Genomic DNA, 22,323 nt, shown 5'->3' with positions numbered 1-22,323 from the left:
TTTTATATTAAAATAATACATTGGGAATGTGCAGTGTCCATGTATATTTAGGTCATCTGCTGTGAAAAGTTTTTTGGTGTTTTTCATGAAATTTTTCCTAAATATAGGCAATGGAACCAATATAGGGAATGACTGTAGGCCATAGACTGAACCACATTAATCTATGTATCTTTCATCTCTTTATTTAATTATTAGTTTCTATAATCTAGTAATTTTTGGGGAACTTCAATGATCTCTTTCTGAATGAAAAATGAGTTAAGTACTATTTATAACGATTCAATAAATCATCTGCGTTATCATTTTAAAATGACTAGTTAAGTTGCAATTAAAATTTTTTAAAATCACTTATAAAGCGTGGCAGTTTCACTGATTAATTCACTCACTCACTCAATATGAACAATACGTTCACCCATCTAATGTAAGACTAACTTGGATATGGGTCGGACCTCATATATTCGAGTCAAACAAACGACTATTATTTTTTTTTTTAACAAAATAACCAGAGCTACCATACATTACTTTGAAGAGGTCTGAATACAAATACAATGAATAGAGGCACATCGACATCCTACACACTAAGCTAGAAAAATTTGATTTCCGTGCTGCCTACAAATAAACAAATATTACAATGACAAATGTTTGAGCCACTCTTTAACAATAAAACACTCCTAACAAAGAAAAGAAGGCTGATCTAGCTAAGCCATAAAAAGTCCAGTAAAATCTACAAATTTAACAGACAGACTTTCAAAAACTAATATAAAAAAAGAAAAAAATAACTATAGAAAGCACCCAATACAAGCCGACGTCGAAATAGAAATTGTGCGTGTCTTGCAGGAATCGGCGAAAAAACATAGATCTGGCCTCAAAAGTAGATGTAGAAGAAGAAAGTTAAACCAAACTTTCGCCGGCAACAAGGACAGAGATGCAGCATTCCTACAAGACGTTTTGTGTTAGCCTTCCTACCTGAAAAAACCAAAAACAAGAAAAAACACAAAGCTCTATAACCTAGAATGACTAGAAGACCCAAAGCTCCGTAATCCTGGAAGGATTAGGAGAACAAAAGCTCCATAACCTTAGAATGACTAATAGAACAAAAGCTCTACTGGATCTAAGCAAAGCCAAGGGAAAAACAAAAAATCTTCATAGCCCTAGAAGAACTAGGAGGGAAACATCATTGACGCCTCCCTTCCCCTCAAACACCTCTCTTCTCTCTTATTTCTTTTTTTTTTTTCTCGCTAGGGCCGGCTCTCTTGTTAATGTTTTTAATTGATAACATGTGACACAAAGAATTGAATTTCGCCGCAACAAATATTCCCTCTAACAAACCTTTTTAATTACGCTCAAAAGTCAAAATAAGAACATATTCTCAACATTCTTTTCTAATCTCCATTATCAAATTTTATACTCACCAAGATCTTATGAACTTTTCGTGCAATTGTTTGAGACCCAGGGAATACACATACGCTCGCTCACATTGCATCGCTCCTCCCTTCATGGTACATCAAAACGCACCATAATGGGCCATTCTGGGCCCATGGCCCAAAGCATTTACTCTACATGCTATATTCCGTGATTGATTCCCAAGCTAAGGCCCAAAAAGCTAGAGAGAGAGAGAGAGAGAGAGAGAGAGAGCCATGGCCAGTGAAGCGAGCTCAGTGGTCTCTGATCTCATCAACTTCCTGAACGCTTCGCCAACTGCTTTCCACGCCGTCGGTAACTTCTCTCCGTCTCTTTATGTCTTTCCATTTCCGTTTGTTTACCGAGAAAATCCCCGACATTAAAAATCGGAATCCCGCATATATACATCCCCTCTTACCCTCCTTTTCTTGTTAGTGAGTGATTAAGCTTGTTTTGTCAATTACGATGACGTTTTAGATGAGGCAAAGAAGCTTTTGAGAAGCGTGGGGTATGAGCAAGTCTCAGAGAGGGAGGATTGGAGATTGGAGGCCGGGAAGAGATATTTCTTTACGCGGAATCACTCAACCATTGTCGCTTTCGCGATCGGTAAAAAGTATGATTTTATTTTCTTTTTTCAATAAATTTCACCGTAATTTCATTGCTGCATTTGTTCTCGTCTGTTTGTTATTGGAATCTAGCCGTTTGGTTGCTGAGAAAATATAGGAAAAGAAAAGGAATCGAATTTTGGAAGTCCTTTGATTTTAACCATCGGGAGCATCTAGTTAACATAGGACACACTTCACTGAGCTTAATGCAACTATTCGTCTTAGTGCAGATTGCCTTAGTTGTATAATTAATTGTTATTGGAATCATTCCACGATTGTCACTTTTGTAATCAATAAAAAGTATGATTTTATTTTTTCTTTTCCTTTTCACTGAATTCACCATAATTTGATTGCTGTATTCGTTCTCATTCATTTGTATTGGAATTTCGTTTCATTTGGTTGCTGAGAAAATGTAGGAAAATAAAAGGAATTGAGTTTTGGAACTTTTATGCTTTTAATCACGGGGAGAACCTAGTTAGCATAGAACACACTTTACTGAGCTTAATTCAAATATTCTGCTTAATGCAAATTTGTAGAATTATTTACTACATTGTTATTCAATATGGATTTAATCTCGTTATTGCTGATATTGTGGAACTTGTGCTTAGGTATGTTGCTGGAAATGGATTCCATATAGTTGGTGCTCATACTGATAGTCCTTGTCTGAAACTGAAGCCTGTTACAAAGGTGGCGTATTGGTTTCATTGCTATTACCTGAATTGAAATATTGCATTAATGAGTTTATGTAGAATTGGTGATTTAAGGGACATTATTTATGTTTTTTGGAAACTGGGTGGGTTGTGCAGGTAACCAAAGGTGGTTATTTGGAGGTTGGTGTCCAAACATATGGGAGTGGCTTGTGGCATACTTGGTTTGATCGTGACCTAACAGTTGCAGGAAGGGTGATATTTAGAGAAGAGAAAGATGGTTCTGTTTCGTACTCGCATCGTCTTGTTAGAGTTGAGGAGCCCATCATGCGGATTCCAACCCTGGCGATTCACTTGGACAGGTTGTATTGTTGTCTTAATTGCTTTCTCGCCTATTTGGCTGTTGTGTGGTCATGGTTTGGATTGGAATGTATATGGATAATTTTGAAGTTATCTTGTTTTATGTTATTGTTGTCTCTTTCCTTCTGTTGAACAATTTATTGTGTTCCATCAATAGGGGCACTGATGGATTCAAGGTCAACACACAGAGTCATCTTCTTCCTGTCTTGGCAACATCAATTAAGGTAATCTTGGAATTACACGAATTTATATACTTTGTATTCGTGTGCTGTTTTATTTATTTTAATTGATAGTTTTGCTATATGGTGCGGTGCCAAGTTATGTCCCTTGTATTTATGGTTATTACTCGTAGAACATGATTATGAGGAGGCGGAATGTTTTTCCCTTTAGCACAAGAAGTCAGTGCCACTAAATTCTATTTAGTGATTTTGAATGATTACGCTTTACTGGAACTTCAATTCACATGTTGAATTCGACAATGTGATTGCATTAGGTTGAGTTAGTGTATTGAGATGTTCATTTATTTGTTTAAGAATATCAGTGTAGGATGTTGAGCTATGACTATATGTATCTATGATCTAATGAAAAGAGGAGTTAGTAACTGAATATTTGATGAATATGGCCTGTTTAACGTTTGAGTGAATATGTCTTCCTTTTGATCCAATTTTTGCTTTATCCTATGAACTATTTTTTCAGGCAGAGCTCAATAAAGTGGTTGCTGAAAATGGTCCAGCTGGAAGTGGAGTTCAGACTGATGAAAAGAAAATTAATCAAGGAACTACCACTACTAATTCAAAGCATCACTCCCTCTTATTACAGGTTAATAAATTCTAAAATTACGGGTCACATCCTCCTTTTTCTTTTTCGCTTTCTTTGGGGGGTGTCAATTTACTTTTATGGGCAGAGTTCAGATGACACAAATGTGTTAAGAGGCATGACCACATGTAGTTGTGACGCTTTTAGGAGTATCTCAGCTTTATATTTTGGGGTATGCTCATTGGTGATTGCGTTATTTTTCGTTTTTTTTAAAGCTCATTGCAAGTCAGGTTGGCTGTAAACCAGATGATATATGTGATTTTGAATTACAAGCATGTGATACTCAACCAAGTATTGTGGCTGGAGCGACAAAGGAATTCATTTTCTCGGGGCGGCTTGATAATCTCTTCATGTCATTTTGCTCTCTAAAGGTATGGCTTTGTATATAGGCTCTCTTATTTTGTTGAGATGCAAATAAGAGGTGTATATTTGTTTTTTTTTTTTTTCCCCTGTCCATATCTTGACATTGCAATGTGCTACACTTGTTTCTCATGTCAAATTGGGGAGCCTTTGGAGTTCTGCCTTGCTGATAAGGCTTATATGCTACAATGCTTTGTTGATTTGTAACATTAATAAAAAATTTAAAACAAGTATATTTGAGATAGCTTGATCTTTGATGAGTTGAATTTGGGAAGTTATCAAAATGTGGCATGACAATTTGTTTTCCTTTTAGAATTGCAAACAACTAGAGAAACAGTATTTGTCTAAGCTTTCCTCCTCCCTCCCCTCTTCCCCCCCTCCCACCAAAAAAAAAAAAAGAGAGAAAGAAGTACTTGCCTGGCTCTAACTCATCCACACAGCCAACTGCATGTTTTGGAACTGAAACATATAACCTATGATATATTCCATCCACCTCAGTGTATATCACTCTTGTTACTTGTAAAAGTCCATGGGCCTTACTCACTCTCAAAAGACGCCTTGAGAGATGAGGGGTTGTCCATGGCTTATAAAGTCTCAAGGTCATGTATCTTTTGGCGATTTGAGACACTTTAACATTGCTCTCTCATATTGTTGATTTTCCTTTTTATTTAGGAGAAAAGATTACTATATTATATGCTTTGTTGTTTGAGTTCAAAGAAGCTGGTTTGCATATGATGCTTAATTGTTTCAATTTCAGGCATTGATTGATGCTACATCTTCTGAAAGCAGTCTTGTGGATGAGACTGGTGTTAGAATGGTGGCCTTGTTTGATCATGAGGAGATTGGATCCAACTCAGCCCAAGGTGCTGGGTCTCCTGTCATGCTAAATGCTTTATCACGAATTACAAGTTCATTTGGTTCAGATTCTAAGGTGATAACTGCTCCACGTCCTTCTAATGATTATGGGTTCATTTTTAAAAAGTAGATGTTCGTTGTTATCCTCTTGCAGTCATTCAGTGATTTGTTTTACTCCGGAGACTTACTTGTTTTCATTGAATTTGATTTATTTCCAGTTGCTTGAGAAAGCAATTCAGAGGAGTTTCCTTGTATCTGCTGACATGGCGCATGCATTACACCCTAATTATATGGTGTGTTGCGTACTGTTCTTACAATTTACCAGCATCGGCTATATTTGGTTTGTTGCACTATGTTGATACAGGGTTCCTCCACAGGAAAAACATGAAGATAATCATCAGCCCCAGTTGCATGGAGGGCTTGTCATTAAAAACAATGCAAATCAACGCTATGCAACCAATGCAGTCACTTCCTTTGTATTCAGAGAGATAGCAACAAATCATAACCTTCCTATTCAGGTCAGTTTCTCTCTACATTGGCATATTTTAGCTCGATGTCCAATTTGGTGGTTGCGACCACCAGATCTAGCGGTCACGACCGCCTCACTTGGTGGTTGGGGTGGTGCTGACCAGGAAAGGGTTTCCAAACTTTTTTTCGCTGATGTGCCAAGTTAGCGAGCAAGGGAGAGTGCGTAAAACGCACGTACAGGTAGCATTACTCTTAAAATGTGTGGAAAACTTTTTTATCATTTGAAGATGATTCTTTTGGTAAGATCTTTAAGAGAAGATTAATGTGAATTGTATGAATTGTGGTGTGAGAATTTTGTGTGGTATAATAAGTGATAAAGCATAGGAATTACAAATGATGCAGGATTTTGTGGTCCGCAATGACATGGCATGTGGTTCAACCATTGGTCCGATCCTTGCAAGTGGTGTGGGGATTCGTACGGTTGATGTTGGCGCACCACAGCTATCAATGCACAGTATACGAGAAATGTGTGCTGTAGATGACGTGAAGCATTCATATGAGCATTTCAAGGCCTATTTCCGTGAATTCTCTCATCTTGACACAAAGATTACGGTTGACATATAGGTCTCTCTTCGTCTTCTGCAGTTCCAATTGCCCATGTAGGTTCTTTCTCTAAACTTGATTGTGATGTAATACATGAAATAATGGTGCATCAACTGGAATGTTGTGGTGGATCTGCCAAATACTTGATGGTTTTTAAATGAATGGATGCAACCTAAAATGTTTGAGTTTCAAATGCTACTTGTTTGTGTTTCGCATTCAGTAGTTATGTTTTGCTACACATGAACATGATATAGGTATTACTTATTAGTTGTCACGCCCCGTTTTGGGATATAAGGGGATACGCTAACTTAAATATACTCCCAAAGAATTCATTCACAAGAAATAATTAAATAATGACAATGGCATAAGACATAATTAATAGATTTTATATATATATATATATAGCATTTATAACATTAGAGTTCTTGTTATAGTTAGTACATTAAGAGGGCCAGAGAATACAAAAGAAAAAAAAAAAAATAGACACCGGAACGGTTACAAAAGTGGCTAGATACATCATACATGGTTTTAAAAATATTGGGGGTCCTCTCCTTCTTTTTAATGATGTCCAGCCCTGTATGTCTTTAAGTTAACCATATCTACATCACAAAAAGAGATCTCTGGCCATTAGTGTCCATATTTCAAAACATACGTCAACCCATTGGTCCACTCCTGCTGGCCAGTACTCAGGATCATCATAAGTAATTACCCTAAGGTAACATAGTAACAAGTAACATAGTTACATATTAACTAACTCTCTTATAATTACTTATATTATTATGTTTTCTAATCTAGTATATATTTAGTAAGTTACTAACTTACTAAATGTTATCTTATAATATATGAACTGAGTGATTATGTAATACTAATTTATAATGTAACTAATGTTAACTTAAATTCCAACATATTTGATTACTTATGAGTTATGATAATATTAAATTTGTGAATTGTGATTTTAAATAAACACATTGCTGATTATAATACTATTATGCTAACAACCTAATTTAATAAATTTATGATTCAATGAATCACATTGTTACGTTTGTAGGTTATGTAACTTATATAGTTATAGTTGTATTCATATGATAATAATAAAATGATATGATCTATATATCATATATCATATATCATATAATTAATAAATTATTATATCCAAATTGTTGATTCAAATTTTCGAGCCCTAAACAAGTTGGGCAAGTGGGTCGAGTCGAACCAAGCATTATTCGAGCTGAAAATTTCAAGCCTTAAATGAGCCGAGTGGGCGAGTCGGGTCGGTTGGGCTTTAAACAAGCCGGGCTCCCGAGGCCTCAAACGAGCCAAGCGGGCCGAGCCCTTAACGGGTCGAGCTCACAAGCTCCCGTCGAGTTATGTCGGGCGAGTCGGGTATGGATTGCTAACTAATCGAGCAGATTTTAACAGTGCCAAGCTCGAGTTTGGATCAAGTTAAACCGGGCGGGTACCGAGCGGGACCTCAAGCGCTCACTTACAGCCCTATGCCCCTAGCTACACGCACTCTTGTCCAGGTTCAACCAAAGCATCAGATTTCTGTAGCACTATAAAGTTCCAAAGGAAATCTTTCAACTTTATAGTTTATATCCCTGCAATGCGGTTCTTGCCTTCTCTAAGGTTTAAACTTCCCCAATCCCCATATTTGCTTGTAAGAACACTTCTTGAATTGGTGTCCCACTGTTGGCCCATATTGCTTTAGAGTATAAAAGAAGATAAATAGTCATGTTAATCAAACAATGTCGAGTATAGCACTTCAAGTCGGTTAAATGGAAATGTTTTTAAAAAAGGGAATGGAGAGAGAGAGAGAGAGAGAGAGAGGCTACACTGTATTGGAAAGCTGTAGAAGCAACCATTGATATGCAGAAATAATGTTAAGTAGGTTCATAAACTTGATCGCAGCTTCAACTTTTCAATCAAGCAATTGTCGGATAATAGTTTGGCTTGCCTCCAATTAAAGAGTCACTGATATCCGCTTGTCAAAAAAAACATAATGGTAGTAATGGCTTTAGTTAAAAAATAATTGGCCAAGTTCTCCTCCAATTATCCCATCTCTACCGTTTATTTTTTTTACTAGAAATTTCCAGTGATTTTTTTCATTGGGGATAAATCAAACTCGTCGGGAAACTTTCAAAGTTACCTCTTTATAAGATGTTCACACTTTTAGCCACCCCATGCTTAGTTGGTGGGAATGTGGGAATAGCGGTAATGTTGATGATTACAGTGTTTTGAGAATTATTATACGAGAAATGCTACATGTACTTTCAAGTGTTTACTCCCAAGTGTACACTCCATAATGTAACAATGAAAATCATCATTAATATATCATATACAAATTAACTCATCCAAAACTCAATAGTAATTTTCACCATTCATGTCAAAAAAAATATGCAAATAACATTTATCTTATTATATGTGCAGACAAGACACACAATCACATTCACAAATGTTGTAGATATTCTACCAAAAAACTTGGAGCTGAACAGCATGGTTACAATCCAAGTGTGTACATGCAAGCAAGGATGAAATATTGAGCAACACATTGTTGGACTAGTCCTTAATCGTCCAGATTTGACAATGGTTGTTTGATTGGAAGAGAAGATTGACAACTCAAGAAAGACCGAAGTCCACTGGGTTAAGTATCAAAAAAAAAAAAAAGTCCACTGGGTTAGATGGAAGGCCTCGTTTTGTGCAGGTGCACACTGCAACTGCAAGCTGTCCGCATGGTAGTAATTCTACTAACTTGGCTTTTTGTCCCACATGGGAGAGATATGAAATAGTAGTGTAATATGGAAGATATAAAACACCCAAGCGCTCAGTAAACAAATCACGCAGCCACGCGGTGAGCACAAAGCGAACTATTCTTTCGCCTTTTACTAAAGAATACCGTGTGCGCGCCGCAAATAGTGGCATACGCCAATTTTTGGAGGGGTTTCCTCAATAGAAGCCCCTAAAATCAAGTGTTTAAATATTTAAGCAGGTTTAAATTATCAGTCTATTTGGATAAAAATTACCCCTTTGTCTTCGAATTTAGGAGAAAATCATCTTATAGGCCACTTAGATGTCTGCAATGGTCGTTGTCATGGACGAGGATCAAGTTTTGTATGAGGGTTAAAATTGTTCTTTCACATTTTTATGGACGATTTTACCCCACAATTTTCACTTAAACTGGATCCCGTCCTCACTTGGATTATTTGTTGTCTCAAAGTGAAAGAATTAGCCATAAATTTTGTGTATTGTTTTTCTTTATATTTTTCAAAAAATTGCATAGTTTCAACGATGGACATAAATTTTCTGTAAAACGGTTTGTAGGAAATTTATTAAAATAACATGTACTTCTCACATGCTAAGAGACACATGTAAATCTTAGATATAATTTATATGAAATTTCCTACAATCTCCAACAAAAACACATTTTGCTCCTCTATACTCGCATAAATGCATTTCCCTCACAGTTCAAATGAGTAGTTTGTGTAGCTTTTCGCACTAGATGTACGTAGAAAGTAGTTGAAGAGAGAGAGAGAGAGAGTTAAAACCATGGATCTAGAAGACATTGAAGTTAAAGGGATAGAGTTTAAATTTACTCTCACGTGTGAGCTCAAACTTCCTATTAATAGATGAAGCTCAACAAATAAAATATTTAATTGAAATAAAGAATGGTGAATTGTGGAGTCAAGGTTTGAACTCATGATATCTGGCTCTGATACCAAATTAAACCACCACTTATTCCAAGAGCTTGAACTGATAAGAAGAGATAAATTTAATTATTTAATCAATATTCTTTTAAAAAAAGGCCATTGAACACTATATAGTTCATATTTAGAAAATGACAGTGATATGAAAGTGTCATGCTGTGGAACATGTTAAAAAATTAGAGACTGTCTTTTCATTGCGAAACATAACCAAAAAGTAAAAAAAAATAAAAATTTGTTTGATGAAAATTTTTCCTTCTCCCTTTTGTTTTCTCTTTTCAAAACATAAAATTAATAAACAATCCAAAACGCAAAATACTCAAAATTACTTTTACATTTTATGTGACATCAACTCTTTTTTTTTTTATACAAAAAAACACCATCTAAAAAGCATTAATAAACTCAACAGAGTGGTCTATATATTGTACCAAAAACTTCAAACCAAATATAAACTTCAAAAGGACAAGAAACATTTGGTATATATATTATCGGACATGTTGAGCAACACATAAATCAAAAGACGAGAAACATGCGCATGGGAGCGCTTTGGAGTAGGCGTTGTCCCACACTGCTACAATTTGGATGCTTGTGGAGAGAGCTGCAGCTACAAATAAGGAATTTCTTCTTTCCTTGAAGGCACGGAGCCGTGCGGTGAGCACAGAGCGAACTATTCTTTCGCCTTTTACTAAAGAATACCGTGTGCTCGCCGCAAATAGCGGCATACGCCTATTTTTGAAGGGGTTTCTTCCAGATGGTTAAGCCCTTAAAATAAAGTTCAGCGTTTGTATGTTGAAATGATATTAAACTTAAAATAGTTCGATTAAATTTGTAGGATGGGTTTTTATATTGAGAAGATTTTAAACTAGAAGTTAGTATTTGTCATCTAAGTCACTTTTTTTTTTTTTTTTTAACTGTCACGATTTATACCATTCATTTAAATAAAGATGTAATAGGTATTGCACTAAATATCAATCTATTTCCACCCAAATTTGAACGTGTGATCGGCAGCAGTGCCACTAGACGGGACATGAATGGCCTACGATAAGCTTTTCTAAAATCCCTTCATGTCGATAATATAAATTCTTTAGCCAAAAAAAAAATTAATGCCTTGAGGTCACATCCCACGGGGGATAAATGCCTCATTACTTGCCACTTTATCATAGAGCTCATTGCTTAGGGATAACCCCACAACATTCATAGAGCTTATTTCACTTACAGCAATGGCTACGTACCACAATTCCTATTTGTGAATTTGTAAAGCTATTGACACATCAATTCCGTGAGATATTTGTGATGTTGTGGCATTACTCTTCAACTTATCTCCTATTTCCCTTCCCTCCTTTTTTCTTTTCCTTACCCACAAATAAAAAAAGAAGAAAAAAAAAAGACAGATTGCTCGTTAAGGTAATTGCTTAGTCTGGCAAAACGGACAATGTCCTCGTTGCTTCAAAGTTCTTATGCCCTATTAGATTAGGATATTCTAAATTTCTTTAAATAATTCAATTGTAAAATTCCCAAAATCATAACAATTATTTTTAACATAAATAGTTTAAATTTTGTCATCTAAGATTTACTAGTTCTGGAAGGTCATTTATGTATCATTTATCTTTGTATCTATCTCTCACTTAGTTACATACTTGGTAATATCTAAATCATTAAAGTTAAAAATAATTATTATGATTTCAACAATCCACGAATTACCCTAAAAAATCTAGAAAATCAAGATCTGTACAACAATTACTCAACACAAGACACTACATGCCATTTAGACTGGCATACTACCATTTGCATATATTAATGATTAACATGCATAATTCAAACAACTAATACTACTGGTAATGCAATGGGGGCTGCAATTTCATCTACTAAATGAAAGTTATGTAACATGTAGGCACGAAAAACTAACACTATAGCACACTGCCAGCTGCTATTAGTATATTTCACGGTAAAGATCAAGATCATATATAAAGTACAAGTAATGTTAGAAGTCATTCTTTTATCATTCTTGTGTCCCTTCAAGAATAATGTGACTTTTAAAATCACTATTGAACTTATGATTGATCACTATTAAATTTTGATCAAATGATAATTTTAAAAGCCACATCATTCTTGAACAGACATAAGAGTGACTTATATAATTACTCATAGAGTACTTGATACCGACGGGAAACTAAAAATAAATCATCAAGAAAAGGACAAGATTGTCAACAAAGCAGAAAATGTGTCATCAGCGCGCACTTTCGCGCTTTTATATTATGGTATAGGTAACTCAATTAAACCTCAAAAAGTTGACAGCAGCCGTCATATGCAGTTTGGAAACTCAAGAAGTGGCGCAATTTGTCAGAAAATTCAACAGTATATCAGAATACAAATGGATAATAAACACTATGCTTTCTGAGGAAAGCAATCAATTTATAAGTAAAATGGAGGGAAGCAGCTTTTACGAAGAAAGCACCTTCTGAACCTCAGTTGTGACTTCATTGGGAGGTTTTTCTGCATGAAGATTGGCAACCATGCCCTTCTTGGAATAATAATCAATAACCTGCATTCCGAATGTGAACAAATCCATTACATATCCTAGTAAAACCATTTGAAGAGTTGGATGAATGGTGCAAGAAGATAGTTCAGTAAGAGACCAAGAGTTATCTGTCATTTACCTGAAAATACAGTTTTTTTTTTTTTTCAAGGGATAAAAGAACTAAAGGTTATCGACCCGTTAATTTTAATTATATCAAGTACAGACTTAGGATTAGGGAAGCTAGTCAAGCCTTAACCAGAAATCTGTGTTTAACTCTCCAACTCTCCCTCTGTAGCAACAACCTCCCCGGCCCCTGATGGTATACATATCATATGCACCCACCCTCTAAACTATTTAAATACGATAACGACCACAAGTTTTTGTCTTGGTTCACTTGGTTATCAAAGACGACTTATTACAGTTCTCAACAGAAAAATGACAGTAAAAGGGAACCATCAAAAAAAAAAAATCAAAAAAATCAAAATGATATAATTTCATCAATGCTCACCCCACCCCTCTGCCCAATCGCACAGAGATACAACAAAAACATAGTTGCACAAGCAAATCAGGTAACTAATATCTTTACCATGATGGAACAATATACAATTAAAAAAATCAGATCGAACTTCAATTGTTTGTTATGTCAAAGGATTAATTTTAAAAGGACTGCAGATCACTGAAAATTAACACGAATAAAAGTTCATTTTTCCATACATCTGAACTTAAGCAATCAAATTTAAGGAACTGTAGGAAGGGCATATAGAAAGTATACCGGTTCAGTTTGCTTGTGAAATGCCTCCAGTCTTGACTTGAGGACAGCTGCAGTATCATCCTTGCGCTGAATCAATGGTTCCCCAGTAATCTTGGACAAACCAAAACGAGGAGAGTACATTATTTACAAATAAAAATTCATATATTACATTAATATGTAGTAATAGAGCTCATAAGAAGAATTATCGTGGTGAGCATATTAAAATAAACATGGCCTTCTAAACCAGATTAACAAACTGATGATTAATAAACAGAGGCTTTTACAGCCTCAGTGTTTTTAGCACTGAATTTTTTGATGCCCGTGTCTTATGAGAGCTCCTTCGATTTTGATAAGATTTCTAGTTGCATCAGTGACATTTTTGAACCAAAATAATTAAAAAAGGATATAGCCTTACATCATCAACGCCTAGAACTTTGGGAGGTGCAAATTTTGTGTGATAGGTTCTACCACTGGATGGGTGTATCCAGCGACCAGTAATTCTCTCCTCCAAGATTGCATCATCAATTGCAAAGTTGAGCACCTTATCAACTTTGACTCCCTTCTTTTCCAGCATCTCATCAAGCTAAATAAAGGAAACAAAAGCATTGTTAAAGTGCAAGTATACAAAAACACATTCGAACAGAAAAATATCGAGTGGCAAAATTAATCAATATCCAAGTGACAATGTAATATGACACCTTCTGTGCTTGGACCACAGTCCTTGGAAATCCGTCAAGAATGAAACCTTTCTGACATGAAGGCTTCTTAAGAGCTTCATCTATGATGCCAACAACCAAGTCATCAGAAACAAGTTCTCCCTGCAAAATAGTTGCATAACACCTTCTCAGCAATAATCTACAATACAAACTAAGAGAGATGCTATTTAACTCAACTAAGCCATAAACACAACTTATTGGGATCGGCTGCAGAGGTCCTTTTACTAAGACAGAAGCACACAGAACAAATCTAACAGCAAGACAATATATTAAACAAGAGATTCTACCTTATCCATAGCCTCTTTAGCCTTAACCCCAAGAGGGGTTTTAGCAGCAACAGCAGCTCTTAACATATCACCAGTAGCCAAGTGGCACAAGCAGTACTCATCCTTAACTATTGGTGATTGGGTACCCTTTCCTGATCCTGGTGGGCCTGCATCATACAATTTTTCATTATTGTGAATATGAAACCTGTCTGCCAAATTAAACATTCACAGCAGGGTGCAGTAAAAAAATCAAGCAACAATGATGAACTAACGTTCAAGGCCTTGAAATGAACCTACACGATATGACAATTTTATAGTTCTACAATCCACCAGCTACAGGACTGAAACTCATAATTTTTTCTTTTCCTTCTATTTTGGCTTCTCTTCTTTTCAACCAGGGCATGGGCGGGGAGGGTAAAAGGTGAGAAATTAATAGGAAAATAACCATCTGCAACAGGCTACAAGTGCAGATTTGACATGTAGCAATTACTTGAACATACCTGGCTGGAGCACCATAGTATAGTGTTTAAAACCTAACAGTGGAAAATACTACTAAGTCTAAGGTTTCTTTCTAGCACATATTTCTTATGTGCCCTAAGAGCATACATGGATGACTGACAGAGTTGGCTTTTAAAATATCAATATGATGAATTAAACATCCATTTCCCTGAAAAACTCAAGATAAGAAAGGAACAACATTGAAGTTTTTAATTTTGCTTCAATTGCATGACATCAAAGATTCTGATAGTTGTCCAAGAAAATCCAAGCAAAACCTTTTTATCACTAACGGAACCAACAAGGGAAAAAAATAGATTGAAAAAGATAAAACAAACCCAAAAGAAGAAATTCAGCAGATGCCTGTAGCCTGAACACTATTACGGATAACATGCTACTGTTCTTAATATTAGTTAAGCTAGTCACAGAAGGGTTGTCAATTGCAAGCCACAAACTTATTCCCTGACCTGCACCACCATTTCTATGTAAAAGAGTTTTATACTAAATCTGCAAGTTTTTTAAGCTTCTAGCTTGCAAATAAAAGGCAACATCTAACAGACTAAGGAAAGTAGATTTACAGTAAAATGTCAGTAGCAACAAAATACCACCCCAGCGGGAAGAACATAAACAAACCCAGTAGCATAGATTCCAGATCCAAAACAACGGCATTTATCTTGTTTTATTCCAGCTTTATTTATTGGTTGTTTTCTTCATCTCTAACACCCTGACATTCAAAATTTTCCATCCGCTTTCTCGTCCTACATTTTCCCAGCAACCAAACAAAGCAAATGAATACATAAAACGAGCACCCGTAGCATAAAGAAAAAAAAAAAAAAAAAAAAAACACCTGTCCGAACAAAAAACCCTAAGAAACGCAGTAAGACCCCTAAAAGCTTCCAACTTTGTCACCACAAACACATTATATTCTCGGATCTGAAAGAATTTCAACGTCAAGAACCAAGATTTGACAGCAGAAAGAAAAAAAAAAATGCAATTAAATAACTTAAATCCATATGAATGTCTCGGCGCACGCGCGCGCGTGTGTGTGTGAATATACATGTCTAGTATACCAACGAGAATGAGGCGCTTGTCGGGTTTGGAGGAGCACTTCATGCGACGAAGGAGCTCCGTCATGAGATCGACGGAGGGCACATCTTCCAAGTTCGCTGCCGCAGAACTGGTCGCCATTAGGGTTAGGGTTAGGGTTTTTCTCTGTCTGGGTCTTTTGTTAGAGCAGAGACCGAACAGAGTGAGAGAGAGAGAGACAGAAGAGAACCTTTGGTTCGGACCTTCCAAAGTTTCAAACTCAAGCAGCGGTCTTACCAGATTGTTTGTCTTCGAAATGACCGTTGTACCCTTATATCTGCTTTGAAAGGAAAATGCTCCGCAAACACCAACTTCTTTTGTCACGTGGCGCCTCGCAAACTTTCAAATGGCGGCTGTGGGAAGTATAAATTACCACCTCAATCTATAAAAGAACATCTGCATCCAATTTTTATGGTGTGTTTGATAACATAATTTTAAAAAATAATATGATTTTGTTTTTGTTTTTGTTTTTGTTTTTTTTTTTAAAATAAATTATATTTAATTTAATTTTTTCTAAACAAATTATATTTTATTTAATTTTTTTTTAAAAAGTCAAATTTTGAAATTCGTACACCAAATAAGAATTAAATTCTAATTTCAAAAATTCAACACTCAAATACACCATTAAAATTTCTTTCAAATTTTGAAGAATAATCTCAAATTATTATTTTTTATTTAAAGTGGTTGAGCAGATTATATAAATGAAGTCAAATTAAGCACAAAGTTCAACAGAAATAACATCAGCAATACAAAAAAGAGCTTCCTAGAGAAAAACTCGTTCCTCCAATATAATTGACTCACTTTGGATTCTTTTCTTGTTCGTTATGTCTATTCTTTCTTTTAAGTCACTTAAAAGAATGAATAACTATAGAGTGAATTAAAGTTTGAAAAGAGAAACGAATAAAATTAAAGATAACAGAGATGTACATTGATCTAGAGGTAACAGATCTACACTGATCCTTTGTGTAAATGAAGAGTGAATCAATTAAGAAAAATCGGATGGATGGTGAATTTAAGGTAAGATTCTTCAAAAATTGAAGAAAATAGTTCAATTTAACTAAAAAATACACCTAACAAAGTACTTGTGTTTGCTTCATGTTTAAGTATTGATTTGCTTGAAAGCTTTTTGATTGTTTGGTGCACTGCTTAATTAGGTGAGGAGTCAAAAGCTCACATTGTGGCCGTGGTTTCGCACCACCCACCATAATCAGCCTATCGATGTACACCATGGTAGTATGATGGAGATAAAAGGAACACCAAGCAGAGATGCATATATATACGTAGTAGGAACAATGTCAAGCAGAATTAAAATGACAGAAAAGTTCTCAAGTTCCACTCTTGCTAGTAGCTCTCTTCTTTCCTAGCAGCTAGCTGGTTTGGGAAGCTAGTAAAGAAAAGAATAGATTAGATTTACTACGATCATTCTCAGATTTTCCTACTATAACCAGAATTGCAAAAAGATATATAGTAGTTTCCTACTATAAACATATTCTCAAATTTAAAGGGGAAAATAAAAACGCAAGATTCTTGTCTAAAACACAAAATTGGACCAGGAGTGCAGCATCTGAAGAGCTCTTAAGTTCACTCAGCATCTTCACTTCTTGACTTCTTCTTCTTTTTCTTTTTACCATCAGCGGCAGACTGCAGGTCCTCTCCATCTTCATCTTCATCCTTGCTCTTCTTTTTCTTCTTCTTTACTGTTCCATCCTGCTCGGCCTTGAACCCATTCTGACCATCCTGTTGCTCCAGCTCCTGCTCGATTCTTCTCTTCTCCTTTTTCTTCTTCTTTTCTGATTTAGGATCTTCCACAGCTTCACCATTTGTAACAATACTTGGCTTATCCTCAGCCATAGGCTCACCATTCAATGCAGCTCCAGCTTTGGATTTCTTTTTCTTGGTTTTCTTTCCAGAAGCTTCAGTTGGAATTTCTTCGGTTTCCATTTCCGTGTCTGCAAAAAGCAATTGCAACCAGTCACAAGTGGTACCATCAGGGAGAACCAATAACTAATTGGAAATATGCAAGGATATAATCTACTGAATCTAGCCGCTCCACAGAATAATTGCTACAATCTGATTAAAGAGTGGCAACCCAGACTCCTGGTCCAATTCAATGGGATGGTGGATCATGTCAAGTTTGTCGGGCCACAATGCAAGTTATCACATCATGTACGGTTCCCAAACAATACAAAATTTTACGCAACCAGGTGTAGTGTGCAAAAAAAATTATTGGTGCATTTTCAATGGGCTAATGATCACATCAAGTTTGTGAGGCCAAGAAGCAACTAAAAGCTTCATGCCACATCTCCAAATGATACAACCCTAGCATCTTTATGCAATGAAAGACTTGGTAGGCACTATCTTCTCTTTTATGCACACCTTTGTTTTGAGCACTATCAATTGCGATTTTCATCACATCTATATTTTTTCGCGGAGCAACTCCCTTGTCATAAAAGTCAAGTCGCTCCTCAACTTGTTCACGAAGTTTCTCTCCAAAAACAGTACTTCCATTCTCTGCATCGCAAGATAAGGCAACAAAATTAATTATGTAGGGAAAAAGTTGCAGAACATATGATATGTATGCAGAGATTGCTGAAGGTTAAAAAAGCACCTGAAAAGCAGTCAATGCGTGATGCAATAGAACACTTGTTTGCAAGATAACGAGCCATTCTGCCTTTGTTCTTGGCAGATGCTCGACCAATGAAAGATGAGTGGAATATCAGCCCATACTTGGGTGTGTTTCCTTTGGTTTTCAATGCCCTGAAGAGAACAACATATGTAGGAAACAGGGGACTTAAAAAATGACTTAAGGAAAGTTGTCTTTCAAAATATTATCATCTTTCAAAAGAAGACAACAGAAGTAAAGAGCCATATAAGACATTATTAACAGGGGAAAGCTTTTAGTGATATAGAATATCAATCCAAGCCAAGGGAAAGAAATTAACGTATTTCAAATTTTTTGAGTCCAGCCTTTTTCTCAAAGATTCAGAAGTAATACTACAAATACAAGAGAAAACCAGGTAATAAGTTAAACACCTGAAGAGCGCCTTCTCTGCACCAAGGATCTGAAGGGTAGAAGAAGGGCACTTGGCCAAATTCGTGAGACTACCAGCATGAGAAATCAAACGAGCACCAACAACTTCACCAATTAAAGAGGCCAAATTCGGCGCAATGTCATTCATCTTTGTAACCAGATAATCATAAAGCTTCCTCCTGTACTCAGATAGGTCCATTACCCTCTGTGCAAATTGCTGGACATTAATCAAGTCAATTGGGCTCAAATCCTGACCTGCAGAAAATTTAGAAAAACCAGGTGAATAGAGGACAATATAAGGATTACAAGCAATATAAAATTGAGATTTCTACCCATGGAAGCCTTGGCAGCATCTACAATCTCCTTCGCCTTATCTTCATCTCCAAGTACGTCTGTTAAGCCTGGGATGCTATCATCAGACAACTTCGACTTATCCTCTATATATTTTGAAACTTTGGCATATAAATAATTGTCGTTCACAATCTTCACCAATTCAGGAAAATGCCATGAGTACCATTCTCTGCATAGATGTGATAAATCAGACCATAATCACGTGAATTAGAGGGGGGAGCCACTATAGACGTCCACAAAACAACAGATCCTCCAAAATATTTCAAACATGGCCATGCCCATGAATTAAGAGAATAACAAAGAAGTCTTCCAAGAGAACATGAAAGGCTAAACAGTTTGGATGGTGTATGGAATCACAAAGATACTAGTTTCAAGAACATAAAATGTTTGAGCACAAACACTGACGACTTACCTGACTCTCATGGAGAAGGAATTGATATCTTTATCAAGAGTATCAAGAAGGAAGATTGCTTGAATCACCATATTGTCAACCCGGTTGACATTGAACTTGACTTTTGCCCTGCTGTAACTGTGCCCCAGACCAAGTTGGGCTTTTTCCAGGTCTCCAGGCTATGGAATTGAAAACAAGAAGAAAGAAAGTTTATCAGAAGAAGGATAATTTCATAACTTGAACAAAAGAAAAGGCCTATAAAAACCAAAGGAGAAGGAGATCAAAGAGAAATGCAAAACCTTTAGGTCCTTTAAAAACCTATCAAAATGTAGCCGCACACCGCGAAGCAGCTCAAGAATAAATTCACCGCTTTCACAAGGAATTTTAGTCACTTCATGAATGTGTGACCCAATCTTAGTATCCGCTATTCCTAATCTGAATTTTGGCTTCTTAACTTCCTTGACTTTCGGAAGATTAAGCTCCAAAAAGCTCCTCAACTCATCAGTCATTAGCCCTGAAATCCAAAAACAACTATTAAGCAAAGAACCCATCACCTTAAGCACCAAATAAATGCCCACAACACAAGTTGTTACGAGTAATGAGGATAAGTTCTTAGTCTGTACTTCTCATCATTTTGAATCCTCGTAAAACAGAAAATCAACCCAATTCAGCATTACACAAGGATATGACTTGAGATTCTCATATTCTAGATCGTGAATAACATGACAACAAAGATTTAAATTTCCAATTTATAACAATTCTCAAAGTGATCAGCAATCAAAAGATGAACGCTTTAAATATAACAAACAGCTTGCAAAGGAAGCTCAAAATGGCTCCATTGGAACCCACCTGTTCGAAGCATAATAACCAATAAAAACAGTGACAAGACACACAAAGATAAAACTCCCACAATTCCCAAAAGTAGAAAATACTATCAGGACTCAAACACAAAACTAGGAATGGCAGAGGAGTTATAGCTTAAATAACATATATAATGGTTAGGAGACACAACAGAAAGCAGGAACCACAGAAACCTGCTTGGGGGATGAAGAAATGTACTACAAAAGGGATCCTAATATTCAATTTTAAAAATGTTTCATCTTTAGGACCCAATAAATAAAAATGCCTCCACTGAACTTGAGTCAACCGTTTCCTGTTTTCAATCAACGAATCAGAGGCAAACCCAGAAAAAACTTTACACAGTAATAACCAAAACCCAGTAGCCAAACAAGGTATTGTAGTTTTGAACGAAGCTCACCTTCGGAGACTGCGTTACACTGGTTGAGAGCGTCGAGGGCGGACTCGAATGGGTGAAAGGCGGTGAGCTGCACGACCTTCCCGAAACGGTTTAGGTCCGATACGGAGTTCCGTACCGCCTCGGTATTCTGCCCGATTTCGTCGAGGCCATGTGCGAGGAACAGCGCGTACCCAGAAGCTGACTCGTATAGAAGATACAACGCCATTGAAGAATCTGAATCGAAATCGAACAAAATGACAAGAAAGCTCGCGTCTTTGCTTCACTGAAACCCTAACTCTCTCTACCTGTAAGAGTGTGCTCTAAGGGTGCGATAATCGGCGGGGAATGGAGAGAGAGAAAGAAGCGGGCATTTTCGTTTAGGGTTTAGGGTTTTCTTGGACATATAGGCGAGGGATTCTGGTTATGTATATGTAGGGTTTAAATGTGGTGAGGGTTTAGTTATGGTGTGCGTTGGATGCGAATACTGAAGTTTTGACTGGGTTTGATCCAACGGTGTATAGAGAGAGAGAGAGAGAGAGAGAGAGAAGGTGGAGGTTTTTTTTTTTTTTTTTTTTTTTTTTAATATAAGTTAAGAAGACAATTCTTGCCCTAGGATATCTATTTCCAAGTTCTAGAGTTGAGTCATGAATTAGACCTTGTTTGCACCATTGGGGACATCCTCGTTCCATCTTAGGAATAGGTGAAAGAACTATTTTACTGTAAGATTGAATTTTACATATATGTTGTTACAATGTAAATATGTTGTCATAAATTTTTGGGAAAACTTCAATTTACCCTTACGAAGTTGTCACCGATTTGCAATTCAACCACCAATGTTTCAATTTCGTCAATTGCACCTCATAAAGTTTCAGAAATTTTCAATTTAGCCAATCCGTCCAATTGATCCGTCTGAATTAACGAAATTGTTCACACATGCCACGCACATGCGATTTTTTGTCTGAACTTACCGAAAATGCCCTTAATTAAACGATAGTGTTTTGGTAAAAAAAAAAAAAAAACTAAAACACCAAAAAAATAACTCCACGTCATCGTCTTCTTAGTCCATTCATTTGCAGCCCAACGTGAAAAAGCACCCGTTCTTCCGAAGCCTCAACTTCACCCTCATACGGTTGCTCATGCCGCCAGAGATTCCTGGACAAATGAGGCTTAAAACGTGGCCATTGTTGAGCAATAGTAGTGCAGCACAATCCACGGCGTTCGAATACTTCTGAACGGAGGGCGGGATTCGCACCATGTGTAGAGTAGGTCCTGCCGGATTTTGGCTCTGGCGGGTGACAGCAACTTGTATATTCGAGCCGTCTTGTTTTTTTCTTTCTTTCTTTGACATATGGTTACGTGACTTTTATACATATGTTTTTAAGTAAATATATGTGTACGTACTACGTCTACATAGGCGATGGACGATGATACTGGCCGGAGGTCTAAGGGAATAGTTTCCCGACAGGATTGAACCTTGGGAAGGATCATATGCGCGTTAATGTTGCCAAATCATGACATTGATTATGTCATAGGTAATGCAGAAAGCGCCGGTGTAGAGAATGACCGGGCAAACAACAGAGACCCAACAAAGCTACGAGTAAAGGAAAACTATGCGAGAATGCTGTCGACCACATTTCTGCCACATTTAGAGGTATGGTCTCTATTGTAGGT

The 22,323-nt window shown here is 36.5% G+C and overlaps 3 protein-coding genes, 1 long non-coding RNA gene and 2 other non-coding genes across 6 annotated transcripts; 4 read left to right on the top strand and 2 right to left on the bottom strand.

Annotated features, from left to right (window-relative positions):
- Positions 1-1,550: 1,550 nt before the first annotated feature.
- Positions 1,551-6,310, top strand: LOC133875768 (probable aspartyl aminopeptidase). Its single transcript, XM_062314003.1, has 11 exons — positions 1,551-1,713; positions 1,876-2,011; positions 2,612-2,690; positions 2,810-3,012; positions 3,168-3,234; positions 3,707-3,829; positions 4,042-4,197; positions 4,944-5,117; positions 5,260-5,334; positions 5,419-5,559; positions 5,912-6,310. The coding sequence occupies exons 1-11, from the start codon at positions 1,635-1,637 to the stop codon at positions 6,131-6,133; spliced, it is 1,455 nt and encodes a 484-aa protein (XP_062169987.1). The 5' UTR covers positions 1,551-1,634; the 3' UTR covers positions 6,134-6,310.
- A 2,255-nt stretch (positions 6,311-8,565) lies between these two features.
- Positions 8,566-9,074, top strand: LOC133874797 (uncharacterized). Its single transcript, XR_009901386.1, has 2 exons — positions 8,566-8,757; positions 8,791-9,074. It is a non-coding gene; the product is annotated as an uncharacterized LOC133874797 (long non-coding RNA).
- On the top strand, positions 8,952-9,068 carry LOC133876570 (U5 spliceosomal RNA). The gene has a single exon (XR_009901564.1). It is a non-coding gene; the product is annotated as a U5 spliceosomal RNA (small nuclear RNA).
- Positions 9,075-10,452: 1,378 nt separating the features above from the next.
- Positions 10,453-10,567, top strand: LOC133876573 (U5 spliceosomal RNA). Its single transcript, XR_009901567.1, has one exon. It is a non-coding gene; the product is annotated as a U5 spliceosomal RNA (small nuclear RNA).
- A 1,453-nt stretch (positions 10,568-12,020) lies between these two features.
- On the bottom strand, positions 12,021-15,891 carry LOC133874482 (adenylate kinase 4). The gene is made up of 6 exons (XM_062312308.1): positions 15,627-15,891; positions 14,083-14,228; positions 13,778-13,897; positions 13,495-13,662; positions 13,101-13,190; positions 12,021-12,352 (listed from the first exon to the last, which is right to left on the bottom strand). Exons 1-6 carry the CDS (start codon positions 15,742-15,744, stop codon positions 12,251-12,253), a joined length of 744 nt encoding a protein of 247 aa, XP_062168292.1. The 5' UTR covers positions 15,745-15,891; the 3' UTR covers positions 12,021-12,250.
- Positions 15,892-16,893: 1,002 nt separating this feature from the next.
- Positions 16,894-21,067, bottom strand: LOC133875407 (nucleolar protein 56-like). The gene is made up of 8 exons (XM_062313534.1): positions 20,674-21,067; positions 19,715-19,929; positions 19,437-19,594; positions 19,006-19,193; positions 18,676-18,928; positions 18,251-18,399; positions 18,019-18,153; positions 16,894-17,591 (listed from the first exon to the last, which is right to left on the bottom strand). The coding sequence occupies exons 1-8, from the start codon at positions 20,876-20,878 to the stop codon at positions 17,224-17,226; spliced, it is 1,671 nt and encodes a 556-aa protein (XP_062169518.1). The 5' UTR covers positions 20,879-21,067; the 3' UTR covers positions 16,894-17,223.
- Between the last annotated feature and the right edge of the window lie 1,256 nt (positions 21,068-22,323).

This window comes from Alnus glutinosa, chromosome 8 (assembly GCF_958979055.1).
Source record: "Alnus glutinosa chromosome 8, dhAlnGlut1.1, whole genome shotgun sequence".
NCBI classification, from domain to species: domain Eukaryota; kingdom Viridiplantae; phylum Streptophyta; class Magnoliopsida; order Fagales; family Betulaceae; genus Alnus; species Alnus glutinosa.
This window is presented reverse-complemented; position numbering and strand designations above follow the sequence as displayed.

Coding starts and splice junctions, on each gene's coding strand:
- LOC133875768 (XM_062314003.1), top strand. CDS start 1,635: ATGGCCAGTGAAGCGAGCTCAGTGGTCTCTGATCTCATCAACTTCCTG. Junction 2,012..2,611: donor GCTTTCGCGATCGGTAAAAA/GTATGATTTTAT, acceptor ACTTGTGCTTAG/GTATGTTGCTGGAAATGGAT. Junction 5,335..5,418: donor CATTACACCCTAATTATATG/GTGTGTTGCGTA, acceptor GTTCCTCCACAG/GAAAAACATGAAGATAATCA.
- LOC133874482 (XM_062312308.1), bottom strand. CDS start 15,744: ATGGCGACCAGTTCTGCGGCAGCGAACTTGGAAGATGTGCCCTCCGTC. Junction 14,229..15,626: donor CAAGCGCCTCATTCTCGTTG/GTATACTAGACA, acceptor TGTATGATGCAG/GCCCACCAGGATCAGGAAAG. Junction 13,898..14,082: donor CTAAAGAGGCTATGGATAAG/GTAGAATCTCTT, acceptor ACTATTTTGCAG/GGAGAACTTGTTTCTGATGA.
- LOC133875407 (XM_062313534.1), bottom strand. CDS start 20,878: ATGGCGTTGTATCTTCTATACGAGTCAGCTTCTGGGTACGCGCTGTTC. Junction 19,930..20,673: donor GTGTAACGCAGTCTCCGAAG/GTGAGCTTCGTT, acceptor TTTGGATTTCAG/GGCTAATGACTGATGAGTTG. Junction 17,592..18,018: donor TGATAGTGCTCAAAACAAAG/GTGTGCATAAAA, acceptor TGCTTTTTGCAG/ACACGGAAATGGAAACCGAA.